Below are 14,800 nucleotides of genomic sequence, written 5' to 3' on the forward strand. Positions count from 1 at the left end.
TTTTCCTGAATCCGAATTCAGTGGTTTCCAAAAATGTCCATCCCTATGTCATTTTAGGAAATCCTACTCCCTTACTCTTATTTAAGAAGTCCAACTCCTTAGTTCATTAAATTTAACTCTTTAAATTTAACTATCTCAACGGGGATTAAAACTCCATTACACTGTGTGACCCTCAATGGTTCAGGGATACAGCTAGCCGTGGGCTCACAACTCCTTGTGACTCGGAACAACACTTTCCGACTTGCCCAACGAATCATGGTAAAGCGCCTAGCAACATCGCCCCATGATTCCCTAGGTATCACTGATAGTGCCTACAAGAACCAGTAGATTTTGGTTAGCGTACAGTACGGTCCCTTCATCCATATATCCCGATCGAATCAACAACCATTGGTATATCGAGAGTCGCTCAAGATTCGATAACTATGCAATACATCTTGAAGATCAAATTAGTGACATCGCATGTGCTACTAAGAAACCATTTCTTAAATCACATCAAGTACTCTGGCCAGAGATTTGTCACACTAATATCTCCTCAGATCGCATAGGATATCCACACTCGCAAGTATGTGATGAATCCTTGACAACAATGCATCGACTCCTATATGTGTCGTAACTGTACCCAATCTCGACACCTGATGACCCCCATAGAGTCGGTAAACGAGTCAAAGCACAGCACTAGCATATAGAGTCTCCATGATGTTTCAAGTCGTAAGGACTAATGGTGTACAACCAAAACCGCGGACTTTTTCCACTCGATAAGTGATAACCACTTGGAAAGTCCGGATAGGGTAGTTCGATTATTCATCCTATGAATATCCATTTGCATGCTTCGAACATCTCTATGTTCCCTACCAATGAAACGTGGTACTCCGCATCGCAAATGCTAGTCTCAAACTCGAGCGATCCTTATCCTTATTCTCGGACGGCTCAATCGACTAGGAACAGTTTAGAATATACAGTGACTATAAGATGTATTTCATGATAGACATCTCCATGTTCTACCACATCTTACATACACTATGGTATATTCAAGGTCTTTATCAAAACAACAATAGTATATCACAATATAACAATATGAAGTAATATAAAGTCATTGCCATTAATAAAAGTGTAAATTATATTAAACAAAGATTGTTTTTACAAAGAGTCATCAAAGCCCATAGCCTCAAGTTGGCTCACTGGGCACCCACTCTTTCAATCTCCCACTTGCCCTATAGCCAACTAGTCATACTACGTAGACCCATTGCTTCGCGATGTTTGTCAAACAATGGTCCTGGCAAGGGCTTAGTAAGCGGATCAGCGATATTGTCTGCAGAGGCCACTCGTTCGACAGTGATGTCTCCTCTTTCCACAATCTCCCGGATGATGTGGTATTTCCTCAGTACGTGTTTGGATCTTTGATGAGACCTTGGTTCCTTTGCTTGAGCAACGGCACCCGTGTTGTCACAGTACACCGGGACTGGACCAACAAATTCAGGAATGACGCCCAACTCTTGGACGAAATTCTTCATCCAAACGGCCTCTTTAGCAGCAGCTGATGCTGCAATGTATTCAGCCTCAGTGGTGGAATCCGCTGTGGTGTCCTGCTTGGAACTCTTCCAAGAGACAGCACCGCCATTGAGCATGAACACAAATCCAGAGGTTGACTTCGAGTCATCCACGTCACTTTGGAAGCTAGAGTCGGTATAGCCTTCCAATTTGAGTACTCGTCCTCCATAAACCATGAACATATTCTTAGTCCTTCGTAAGTACTTAAGAATGTCCTTCACGGCTTTCCAATGCATTTGACCAGGATTAGACTGATATCTGCTCGTGACACTCAGAGCAAATGCTACATCCGGTCTAGTAGATATCATCCCATACATGATACTACCTATAGCTGACGCATATGGTACATGTGTCATATTCTCTATCTCTGCATCAGTCTTGGGACACATAGACTTGGATAGAGAAACTCCATGACACATGGGTAGATGTCCTCTCTTGGACCCATCCATTGAAAACCGTTTCAATATGGTATCGATGTAGGTTGATTGAGTGAGTCCTATCATTCTCTTAGACCTATCTCTATAGATCTGTATCCCAAGAATGTAGGATGCCTCACCCAAATCCTTCATCGAGAATCTACCTGATAACCATATCTTTGTTGACTGCAACATCCCTACGTCATTTCCAATGAGTAGGATGTCATCAACATAAAGTACTAAGAATGTCACCGCATCCTTAACTACTTTCTTGTACACGCATGGTTCCTCCGGGTTCTTGATGAAACCAAAATCTTTTATTGTTTCATCAAATTTCTGGTTCCAACTTCTTGATGCTTGTTTTAGACCATAAATTGATCTCTGAAGCTTGCATACCTTATGCTCGCTTCCCATGGATGTGAACCCCTCTGGCTGCTTCATATAGATTTCTTCCTTAATGTCTCCATTAAGAAAAGCAGTCTTCACATCCATTGCCATATCTCATAGTCATACCATGCAGCTATGGCAATAAGGATTCTTATGGACTTGAACATTGCAACTGGTGAAAAGGTTTCATCATAGTCAACTCCTTGTCTTTGAGTGTAACCTTTCGCCACCAATCGCGCCTTGTAGGTCAATACCTTACCATCAGGCCCAAGCTTTCTCTTGTAGATCCATTTACACCCTATTGGAACAATTCCATCAGGAGGATCTACTAAAGACCAAACTTGGTTTGTATGCATTGAATCCAATTCAGACTGCATAGCTTCAAGCCATAAATTTGAATCCGCATCAGAAATTGCTTCCTTGAAGTTTCTTGGATCACATCCAATGTCGGGTTCATCTTGACCCCCTTCAAGAAGAAGACCATATCGAACTGGAGGTCTAGAAGTCCTCTCGGATCTTCTAGGTTCAGGCGTGTCCAGTAATGGTTCCTGAGGCGTAGGATCGTTATTTTGTATTTCGGGTTCTTCTCGAACTTCTTCGAGTTCCATCATCTCGCCTTTCTTATCCAATAAGAACTCCTTCTCCAAGAAGGTGGCATTCCTAGAAACAAACACCTTTGTTTCAGCAGGATAATAGAAATAATATCCGATTGAATTCTTCGGATACCCTACAAAATAACATAAGCTGGATCGACTATCCAACTTATCTCCCACTGTCCGCTTCACGTAAGCAGGACATCCCCAAATCCTCAAGTACGAATACTTAGGAGCTTTGCCATTCCATAACTCGTATGGTGTTTTGTCCACTGCTTTAGTGTGGACGTTGTTCAACAACAATACCGCCGTTTCAAGCGCATAGCCCCAAAACGAAGGTGGAAGCTCAGTGAAGCTCATCATAGATCGAACCATGTCCAACAAAGTTCGATTACGACGCTCCGATACACCATTCAGCTGTGGTGTCATAGGAGGAGTCCACTGAGAGAGAATCCCATTCTCTTTTAGATAGTCCAAAAACTCGGTACTTAAGTATTCTCCACCTCGATCCGATCGAAGTGCTTTAATACTTTTACCTAGCTTGTTTTCTACTTCAGCCTTGAATTCTTTGAACTTTTCAAATGCTTCAGACTTATATTTCATTAAATATAAATACCCATACCTTGAATAATCGTCAGTAAAGGTAATGAAGTAGGTGTGGCCATATTGAGTCCCAACTCTAAATGGTCCACAAACATCTGTATGGATCAAATCCAACAGATTTTGACTACGCTCAGGTTTCCCCTTAAAAGGAGATTTAGTCATTTTCCCTTTTAGGCAGGATTCACAAGTAGGTAGAGAGTTAATATCAGACATATCAAACATGCCCTCTCCCACTAGCTTGTTCATCCTCCTTGAGGAAATATGACCTAGTCTAGCGTGCCAAAGGTTTGCCGGGTTTTGACTATCGATTTTCCTTTTGTTTGTTGTCGCCGGTTTATCAATATAATTTATTGGAACGTCTTTTAGTTTTAAGTTGTATAGATCGTTTTCAAGTTGTCCATTTCCAATCAAACATTCATTCTTGTAAATATTGCAAATCCCATTCACAAAATTGCAAGAATAACCATCTCTATCAAGCATAGAAATAGAAATAATGTTTTTAATTAAATCTGGAACAAATAAAACATCTCTTAATAATAACTTAAAACCGTTCTGCAAAATTAAACAAACGTCTCCTACGGCTGTAGCTTCAACTCTGGAACCATTCCCGAGCCTCAGCTGGGTCTCACCCATTCTAAGCCTCCGACTTCTTGTCATCACCTGCAAATCATTGCAAATGTGAGATCCACATCCGGTATCCAATACCCAAGAAGTAGTGTTAAGCGAAACGTTAATTTCAATATAGAACATACCCTTTGCAGTTCGCAACTGCTCTAGATATTCCTTGCAGTTACGCTTCCAATGTCCCGGCTTCTTGCAGTAATGGCAAACATCCTTGGATTTTCCATTGTTTGAAGCCTTTGTCTTTTGCTTCTTCTCGGGCTCGACTTTCTTGGGTGGGGCAGAACGTTTCTTGCCCTTCATACTTGGCCCCTTCTTAGCAGAAGATGAGGAGCCCACCAAGAAAACGGGCTTATCCTTCTTAAGTGTGGATTCATATGTAACGAGCATATTGACCATCTCTTCAAGGGTGGCCTCTATCTTGTTCATATTAAAATTTACCACAAATCCATCAAATGAAGAAGGAAGAGACAGAAGCAGTAAATCCACATTGAGTTCATGCTCCAACACCAAATCAAGGGTCGCCAACTTTTGTATGAGCCAAATCATTCGTACCCCATGATCACGGACCGAAGTCCCTTCACGCATGCGGCACGTCATTAACTCCTTAACAGTTGCGAACCTTTCAGCCCTCGATTGAGCCCCAAAAAGTTCCTTGAGTTGCGCGTGAATGTCAGCAGCATTCACCGTGTCCTCAAATCGCCTCTGGAGTTCATCAGACATCGAGGCTTGCATATAGCATTTGGTCTTGATGTCATGGTCCCACCATGCATCAAGCTTGGCCAATTCCTCCGGACTTACATCAGCTGGTGCTTCCTTCGGAGGTGCTTTCTCTAACACGTAGAGCATTTTCTCCGAAGTTAAGACAATCTTCAACTTCCGGAACCATTCCGTATAGTTGGCGCCAGTCAACTTGTTTTGTTCGAGGATCGAGAATAAAGGATTACGCGAATTCATCGTATGAAATACTGAAAAGAAAAACAGACATATATCAATGATTGTTTAACAATTTACTAAGACATAAAATAGGCGAAATTTAATTTTATGAATCTCACTCCCACTATTTTAACGATTTCACCACCCTCTAGTGAAAACGGGAAACTTTTTCCTTAGTGAGAACATGGAGTCCAATTGACAAACTTATGGTCCCGAATAATATCAGCCAACCATAATTCTCAAAAGGTAGAGCCCAATTGCTTCCAAAGCAACCCCCATGTATTTACCTCATGTCCAATAAGGGCCCAATAATATGACGCCGTTTAAAGTGACATGTCAAGATGACCCATCAATATTAAGTTGTGATGGACGGTCGCCATGTGGATCCCCCAATAATATGAGCCGATCCCATGGGAGTTCCACCCAACTTACAACATGTGTCGATCCAATGTACAGCTTTCCGACGGACGGGCCCCCCCAATAATATGAGCCGGACCGTATCCGCGGGTAGCATCACATACATTGACCGTTGATGGAAGGTAGGAACATTTAAACAAATTTAAATTTCCTATTTATCTTGATATCAATTTTAAATCATATTTAAAATGAGGGATTTTTAATTATAAAATATTTGTCTCATCATATTCAATTTATTGCATGCTTGCCGGATTCACGCAATTATGTCTAAACATGCATACAATCATAATATCATATATTATATAGGATGATCGATTCCATTTCTAATTGACCCGTGGTTGCCAATCACGGGTCTTAGTCCAATCCTAGGTAATATGCAGTATGCAATGCAATCCTATTACATGTGCTTCCAATTTACATTTCTTCAGTCTTTATTGTCTGCTGGGCCCACCATCTTCAAATCTTGATTTCCCACTAAATCTAATGTATTTACAATAAATAACAATGACAAGCAGGGGATACATTTTTAGGGGTGGGAACGGGCCATAAACCAAGCCCACTTTTATTACATATGACATTCATATCGGGCCATAAACCAGGCCCATTAATAAAACCAACAACAATAAAACAAAATGTAAATTCCTAACATACACCTACAAAATTGGTCATGGCAATCGATCATCCTTATCCAATAACATTTAATTCAAAATTAATTTATTGGATAACATGCAGTGGCAATTCAAATTTAAACAAGATAAAATCATATTTTATATATAAAATCATATTTTACACATAAAATCATATTTTATCTCTATATCAAATAAAATCATATTTTATCTATAAAATCCAATTTTACAGATAAAATCATATTTTACTTAATATATTATAAGATCATATCTTATCATCAATTGTACCAAAAATAATTGATTTCAAAATTCAATTTAAGGATAAAATATTAAAATTTTCCAAAAATTCAAATTTATCCAAAAATCAATTTTAAAATTTACGGACTCGAACAATTCGATCCGAAATCTCGTGAACCAATCAAAAACAATTTTTGACCGGACCAAAAATAAAATTTTAACACATTAAAATTAATTTTAAATAAAATATAATTTTTCCCGCGGGCCGCCCGGGACACTCCCGGGCCGACCCGCCCCCGGGGCGCGGGCCGGGGCAGCCCGGCTGCCCCCTTAGGGCAGCGCCGTGCGCTGCCCTGGGCGGCGCCGAGCGCCGCCCCTGGGCAGCGCCGTGCGCCGCCCGGGGCAGCAACAATTGCTGCCCCACCGGGCAGCGATCCAATCGCTGCCCGGGTTTTGCCCCGAAATTTTATTTTTTTTTTTATTTAAAAATATTTATTTTGTTTCAAAAACCGAGACTCAAAAATTTTGTACAATTGATTAATTTAATCGTTTGATCTGAGCAACCTGGCTCTGATACCACTGTTGGAAAACTGGCGGTCAGATCAATCACGATTGATACCCGGTGCAGCGGAAGTTTAAAAATTTTGTTATGGAACAATTCCATAGTGTGGGTATCAACCGTTCAACGATTATATTATAAGTGTGTAAAATTCAAATAACAATTAATTAAATTTTACCTTCAATCTCGAAGCGAGATTATTGGACACCAACAGAATTAATCTGCTCTTGTTGTCTCTCCCTGGAACCGATGAACTCCTTCAATCAGGTCCACGAATGGGGTTTAAATCCCTCTGATAGATTGCACTAGAAAATCTATCAGAAGTTTTCTGCGAAGAGATTAAACGAATCTGATTCGTTATTTCAGACTGCGATTCAAAATCACAGACCGGAAATTTCTCTGACAGAGCAAAGGGGGGGCGGCCGAATTGTGAGAGAGAGAGGAGGCTAGGGTTCGAAATTTTGTCTCTCAAAATTATGACCTATCGTGTGTAATTTCTGTACTGCAATAACTTATTTATAATGCAGGCCACTAACACCTTAGGGCCCATTAGTCATAAGTTGAGGCCCGACAAGCAAAGCCCGCATGTTCAGAAATTAATATAAAATTCATCGTGACTCCGATTGATAAACCGATTTTACCAATGTGCACAGAAACTATTTCTGCACATTTTAAAGTCAAGATAAATTTTCCTGAATCCGAATTCAGTGGTTTCCAAAAATGTCCATCCCTATGTCATTTTAGGAAATCCTACTCCCTTACTCTTATTTAAGAAGTCCAACTCCTTAGTTCATTAAATTTAACTCTTTAAATTTAACTATCTCAACGGGGATTAAAACTCCATTACACTGTGTGACCCTCAATGGTTCAGGGATACAGCTAGCCGTGGGCTCACAACTCCTTGTGACTCGGAACAACACTTTCCGACTTGCCCAACGAATCATGGTAAAGCGCCTAGCAACATCGCCCCATGATTCCCTAGGTATCACTGATAGTGCCTACAAGAACCAGTAGATTTTGGTTAGCGTACAGTACGGTCCCTTCATCCATATATCCCGATCGAATCAACAACCATTGGTATATCGAGAGTCGCTCAAGATTCGATAACTATGCAATACATCTTGAAGATCAAATTAGTGACATCGCATGTGCTACTAAGAAACCATTTCTTAAATCACATCAAGTACTCTGGCCAGAGATTTGTCACACTAATATCTCCTCAGATCGCATAGGATATCCACACTCGCAAGTATGTGGTGAATCCTTGACAACAATGCATCGACTCCTATATGTGTCGTAACTGTACCCAATCTCGACACCTGATGACCCCCATAAAGTCGGTAAACGAGTCAAAGCACAGCACTAGCATATAGAGTCTCCATGATGTTTCAAGTCGTAAGGACTAATGGTGTACAACCAAAACCGCGGACTTTTTCCACTCGATAAGTGATAACCACTTGGAAAGTCCGGATAGGGTAGTTCGATTATTCATCCTATGAATATCCATTTGCATGCTTCGAACATCTCTATGTTCCCTACCAATGAAACGTGGTACTCCGCATCGCAAATGCTAGTCTCAAACTCGAGCGATCCTTATCCTTATTCTCGGACGGCTCAATCGACTAGGAACAGTTTAGAATATACAGTGACTATAAGATGTATTTCATGATAGACATCTCCATGTTCTACCACATCTTACATACACTATGGTATATTCAAGGTCTTTATCAAAACAACAATAGTATATCACAATATAACAATATGAAGTAATATAAAGTCATTGCCATTAATAAAAGTGTAAATTATATTAAACAAAGATTGTTTTTACAAAGAGTCATCAAAGCCCATAGCCTCAAGTTGGCTCACTGGGCACCCACTCTTTCACCTGCTTCATAAAGGATTTGGAGGATCCATTCTACCAGACCAAACTCGAGAGAAATTTTTGACATCGTCAATTGGCGCCGTCTGTGGGAAGTTGAAGAATAAGGGTTGATATGGCTAATCATAATGGAGAAAATAAAAATATGGTGCAATTAGTGGCTCAAGCTGTCCAAAGAGCTTTCGCAGAAAGGGATGAAGCCAATCCTCTGCACCCTGATCAGAACGCCCATCTAGATGAAATCAAAAGGTTGAAAGAAGAGATGGAGAAACTTAAGAAGAAGCAGGCCGGGTACCTAGCTACCACGCCTAGAAACATCCCTTTCACTACTGAGATATTGGACGCTGATCTTCCGAACCATTTCAAATTGCCTCACATAGGGGAATATGATGGTAAAGGAGACACCAAGGAGCATTTGTCACTCTTTGAAAATGCATAAATGTTGCACAAATACTCTGACCCGATCAAGTGTAGGGTTTTCCTTACTACTCTTGTTGGGCCAGCCCAACAATGGTTTAACTTTCTACGCCCAGGGGAAATCAGGGAATTTAAGGATTTTAGCAAATCTTTTCTGCATCACTTTGCAAGTTGAAAAAAGCATCCTACCACTACTTTTAGCCTCTTTGCAATAACACAACATGAACAAGAGAATTTGCGAGCATATATTTGAAGGTTTAGTTCTTTGTCACTCGAAGTACCAATGGCTACACCTGACCTACTCATTAGCGCCTTCATGCAAGGGCTGGTTACAAAAGATTTTCTCAAATCCTTAATTAAGAGGTCACCTGAAACTTACGAAGAACTTCTTTCCCGAGTGGAAAAGTATGTTAACATGGAAGAGATACAGGCTTGGCGATCAAGTGTAAAGAGGGAGCGGCCAAAAAGTCCGAAAAGTAGTAGAGTCCCGAGCAGTAATCCCAAGGTAGGGCAACCAGCCCGACCCGCACTCTTGTGGGAATTCACTTCTTTCACTCCTTTACGCATGAGCAAGACCCGAGCCTTGAAAATTTTTGATGATCGGAAACTTACACAGAGGCCTTCGTGGACCGAGCAAGGGCCTCGAAATCGAGAATCAGATAAATATTGTCACTTTCACAAGGAGTATGGGCATACAACGAAGGACTGTCATCAATTAGATCAAGAGATTGAAAGGATAATGCAGCAGCATCCTAAAATAAAGAACATATTGACCCGTAAAGAGGGATATCACCCGAATAGAAGACATCGTGGATGATCTGGTCAACCTAGACAAAGCGCTAGGACTGCCCCTCCTCAAGGGGATTTCAATCGCCCAAAATAGGACCAGGCCAGGAATGACTAAAGACCTGCTCCGCCTGCTCGAGGAGTTATTAACATGATTTCTAGAGGGCCAACTGATGAAGATTCCAACAGAGCCAGGAAAACTAGCAGCAGAAAATTAATAAATATGGAGATTTGTAATCGGATCGTCCATATTGGCCCGACCTTTTCTTTTGGGCCAGAATATTTGAAAGGGGTTTCTAGCAACCATAATGATGCGCTGGTGATAAGGGCCATGGTCGCAAATTATGATGTGGCCCGTATATTTGTGGATTCAGGCAGTTCTGTCAACGTTCTATTCCAGGAAGAAATAAATCAAATGGACTTGGGGCAGTATAAGATGTATCCCGTCGTGACATCACTTTTTGGTTTGTTACTGCACCTACCCCTAACTTTGGGAAAAAGTCACTCTCGCAAGACCCGGATTGTGAGTTTCATTATAGTCGATGCCCCATCGGCCTATAATTCCATAATAGGAAGACCAGCCATGACCACTTTCATGGCTATAGCATCAGCTCTGCATCAGAAAATAAAGTTCCCGGTGGGTAATGAGCTCAGAGAAGTACAAGGTGATCATGTTATTGCCCGCAAGTGCTATGTGGAGGAGGTCAGAATAGAACAAAAAGTAGTCAGGAATGATAATATTGACCGACCTGGACTCTCTGGTATGGAACAAGTGAAATTGATATAAGACACATCTGTCACTGTGGAAGAAGAAATTGAGGAAATCATGATCTCTCCTCCTTCTGGGATGGTAAAGGTTGCTCGCACCCTTGAAGCACAGTTGAAGAAACCCTTATTGGAATTCTTGGAAAAAAACAAAGATGTTTTTGCGTGGTCATTTTCAGATCTGGTAAGAGTACGTCGAGAGGTAGCAGAACATAAGCTCAACGTAATAAAGGATTGTCGTCTTATTATTCAAAAGAAGCATCAATTTGGTCCCGAAAAGGGTGCAGTAATAAAGGAACAAATAGATGAGTTACTCAAGGCTGGACACATCAAGGAAATCCACTTCCCGACCTGGCTGTCTAACTTAGTCCTAGGTCCAAAGTCTACGGGGAAAATGGCGCATGTGTGTAGATTTTTTAGATTTACCCCTACCTATAATCGATAAGCTTGTTGGTGCAACTGCAGGACATGAATTACTCAGCTTCTTGGATGCTTATCAAGGATATCATTAGATCCCTTTAGCGAAGGAAGACAAGGACAAGGTGAGTTTTGTTACATCAACGGTAAATTACTGCTATGTGTTCATGCCATTTGGGCTTAAAAATATTGGGGCTACATATCAAAGATTGATGGATAAAGTATTCAAGCAACAAATGGTAAAGAATATTTAAGTGTATATGGATGCCATCCTGGTCAAGACCCGAACTGCCGACCAGTTCATTACCAACCTAACTCAAACCTTTCAGACGTTGAAAAATTATCAACTGAAGTTAAACCCTAACAAGTGCACTTTTGGAGTTCGGGCTGGCCAGTTCCTGGGTTACATGGTTACAAAAAGGGGAATTGAGGTCAATCCTGAAAAAGTCCAAGATATCATCTCCATGAGTTCGCCCCGGAATATACAGGAGGCACAAACATTAACAAGAAGAATTACAGCGTTAGCTCATTTTATAAGCAGATCTGCAGATAAAAGCTTATCTTTCTTTAATGAACTACGAAAGACAAAAAACTTTGAATGGAATGAGGACAGTGAGAAAGCTTTTCAGGACTTAAAAGCTTTTTTAAAGCATTTGCCTGTGCTGAATAAGCCTGTTCAGGGGGAAGAACTATTTCTCTATTTGGCTGTCACTCCCCGAGCAGCCAGCTCGGTCCTGGTCAGGAAGGAAGGGATAAATCATCAACCCGTTTACTTTGTTAGTCATGCCTTGAATGGAGCCGAACTCAATTACTTAACTCAAGAAAAGCTTTTCTTAGCTTTAATTATCACAACAAGGAAATTAAGTCCCTATTTCCTCTCGCATCCCATCACCATGCTCACAAATAGTGCTTTGGGAAAAATTTCATCTAACCCAGATGCGTCGGGAAGACTTGTCAGGTGGATTACAGAGTTGAGTGAATACGATATTAAATTTGAACCCCGAAAAATCATAAAATCTCAAGCCCTAGTAGACTTCTTGGCAGAGACAATACAATTAGACCAAGAAGATCTATGGAGGATTTTTGTAGACGGGTCATCATGTCAAACAGGAAGTGGGGCTGGAATTGTTATCATATCGCCTTGGGGTGAAGAAACTAATATCTCCATTAGGTTGGACTTTCAAGCCTCTAATAATGAAGCAGAATATGAGGCATTATTACTTGGACTAAAGGCATCACGGAATTTGGGTAGTTCCCGGGCTGTTCTATATTCCAATTTCCAATTAGCCATTCAACAGAGAAATGGAAAGTTTGAGATTAAAAATGAGAAGATAATGAAATATGCCAAAGCATTAGACAAGGCCAAAGAAGGGTTCATCGAGCTGAACTTGGAGCTCATCCCTCGAGCTGAAAATATTAAGGCCGACCATTTGGCTCGCCTGGCCAGTGCCTTGAACGACCGGCCTGATCCTATTATCTCAGGTTGGGAACTCGTGTCTCAATTGAAAACTCTTGATGATATTATAGCTCTAGTATCAGAATGGGGTTGGAGATATGATATACACAAATATCTAACCAAGAACAAATTACCGAGTGATAATAAGAAGGTAAGGAGATAAAATGAAGGGCACTTAGTTTCGTCATGATCAACCAAATTCTGTTCAAAATATCTTTCTCTCAACCTTTGTTAAAGTGTTTGGGTCCCGACGAGGCGAATTATGTATTACGGGAAATTTATGAAGGTTATTGCGGAAGTCACCTAAGCAGTGTTGCCCTAGCTCGAAAAGCTCTTTTAGCTGGTTTCTTTTGGCCCACTATGCGAAAGGACTCATCAGATATGGTTAATTCATGTTATAATTTCCAAAGGCATGCTAACCTACAGTGGAGACCAGCAGAATACATGAAGGCAGTTGTGGCTGCCTGTCCTTTTGATCAGTGGGGGATGGATATTGTTGGGCCATTCCCTATTAGCACGGGGCAAATGAAATTCTTGTTGGTTGCAATCGATTATTTTTATAAATGGGTAGAGGCCGAGCCTCTAGCAAAAATTACAGATAAATAAGTGCTCAGTTTTCTGTGGAAAAATATAGTGTGCCGTTTTGAGATCCCGCGCACATTGGTGTCAGACAATGGGAGACAGTTCTTTGGAGCTAAAGTCCGAGCATGGTGTCAAGATATGAAGATCAAGCAAGTTTTCACATCTGTAGCATACCCGCAAGGGAATGGACAGGTGTAAGTTACCAACTGGACAATAGTTCAAGCTCTCAAAACACGATTGGACACATGCAAGGGTAAGTGTGTAGAAGAACTCTCATCATTACTATGGTCATACAAAACTACAACCCGATCTGGGACGGGCGAAACACCTTTCAGCATGGTATACAGCACTGAGAATGTTCTTCCAGCAGAAATAGGGCAAGAAAGTGCACATATATTGGCATATGGAGACATCAATCAAGAGTTACGGGCAATGGATCTGGACTTTCTGGAAGAGAATAGGACCCGAGCAGCAATAAGGCTTGCAGCTTATCGGAAAAGAATGACCCGGGCCTATAATAAAAGAGTGCATCCTAGGGTTTTTCATGAAGGAGACTTGGTGATGCGAAAGATACAACATCCAGGAGAAAGAGTAAAGTTAGATGCCAAGTATGAAGGGCCATTCAAGGTAATAGGAAAGGCCGGAGTAGCTGCTTATTACTTAAGAGGACAACCAAGGAACGAAAGGGAAAAGCCATGGAATGCTCAAAACTTGAAAATATACTACCCCTAACAACCCAGTTCAGGTCTGTTTTTTGGTTACTGAGCTGGTATCCATCTATTTATTCTTCTTTTTTGCTATTTATTCAGTCTTTAATTATGTTTCAAGAGTCGATCCTGTCGTCTGAAGTCAGTATGTTTTATTATAATTTTTTAGAAACATTATTTCTTAATACCATGTTATCACTTGAAACATACCACAAAAACCCACTTCAGTGGTCTCATAAAGCCCAGGCAGGTTTGACACATCAAAATCCACTTCAGTGGGATTAAACATTCCAGGCAGAACTGGGACAAAAAGACCACATCAGTGGCATCAAAAACCCACTTCAGTGGTCTCATAAAGCACAAGCAGGTCTGACACATCAAAATCCAATTCAGTGGCATTAAACATTCCAGGAAGGACTGGAACAAAAAGACCACATCAGTGGCATCAGAAACCCACTTCAGTGGTATCATAAAGCCCAGGCGGGTTTCGCACATCAAAATCCACTTCAATGGCATTAAACATTCCAGGCAGGACTGGAACAAAAAGACCACATCAGTGGCATAAAAAACCCACTTCAGTGGTCTCATAAAGCCTAGGCAGGTCTGACACATAAAAATCCACTTGAGTGGCATTAAACATTCCAGGCAGGACTGGAACAAAAATACCACATCAGTGGCATCAAAAACCCACTTCAGTGGTCTCATAAAAGCCCAGACAGGTCTGACATAAAAAACCCACTTCAGTGGTCTCATAAAACCTAGGCAGGTCTGGTACATCAAAGTACACATCAATGGCATCAAAAACCCACATCAGTGGTATCAAAAGCCCAAGCAGGTCTGGTACAAAA

At 41.0% G+C, this 14,800-nt stretch overlaps 2 protein-coding genes across 2 annotated transcripts; both read left to right on the forward strand.

The window, feature by feature from the left end:
• The first annotated feature begins 11,467 nt into the window (after window positions 1–11,467).
• On the forward strand, window positions 11,468–13,269 carry LOC140860499 (uncharacterized). Its single transcript, XM_073263511.1, has 2 exons — window positions 11,468–12,814; window positions 12,901–13,269. The coding sequence occupies exons 1-2, from the start codon at window positions 11,468–11,470 to the stop codon at window positions 13,267–13,269; spliced, it is 1,716 nt and encodes a 571-aa protein (XP_073119612.1).
• A 312-nt stretch (window positions 13,270–13,581) lies between these two features.
• Window positions 13,582–13,977, forward strand: LOC140860510 (uncharacterized). Its single transcript, XM_073263520.1, has one exon. The coding sequence runs from the start codon at window positions 13,582–13,584 to the stop codon at window positions 13,975–13,977; it is 396 nt and encodes a 131-aa protein (XP_073119621.1).
• Window positions 13,978–14,800: the final 823 nt, after the last annotated feature.

Source organism: Henckelia pumila, chromosome 1 (genome assembly GCF_033568475.1).
Source record: "Henckelia pumila isolate YLH828 chromosome 1, ASM3356847v2, whole genome shotgun sequence".
Taxonomy (NCBI): Eukaryota; Viridiplantae; Streptophyta; class Magnoliopsida; order Lamiales; family Gesneriaceae; genus Henckelia; species Henckelia pumila.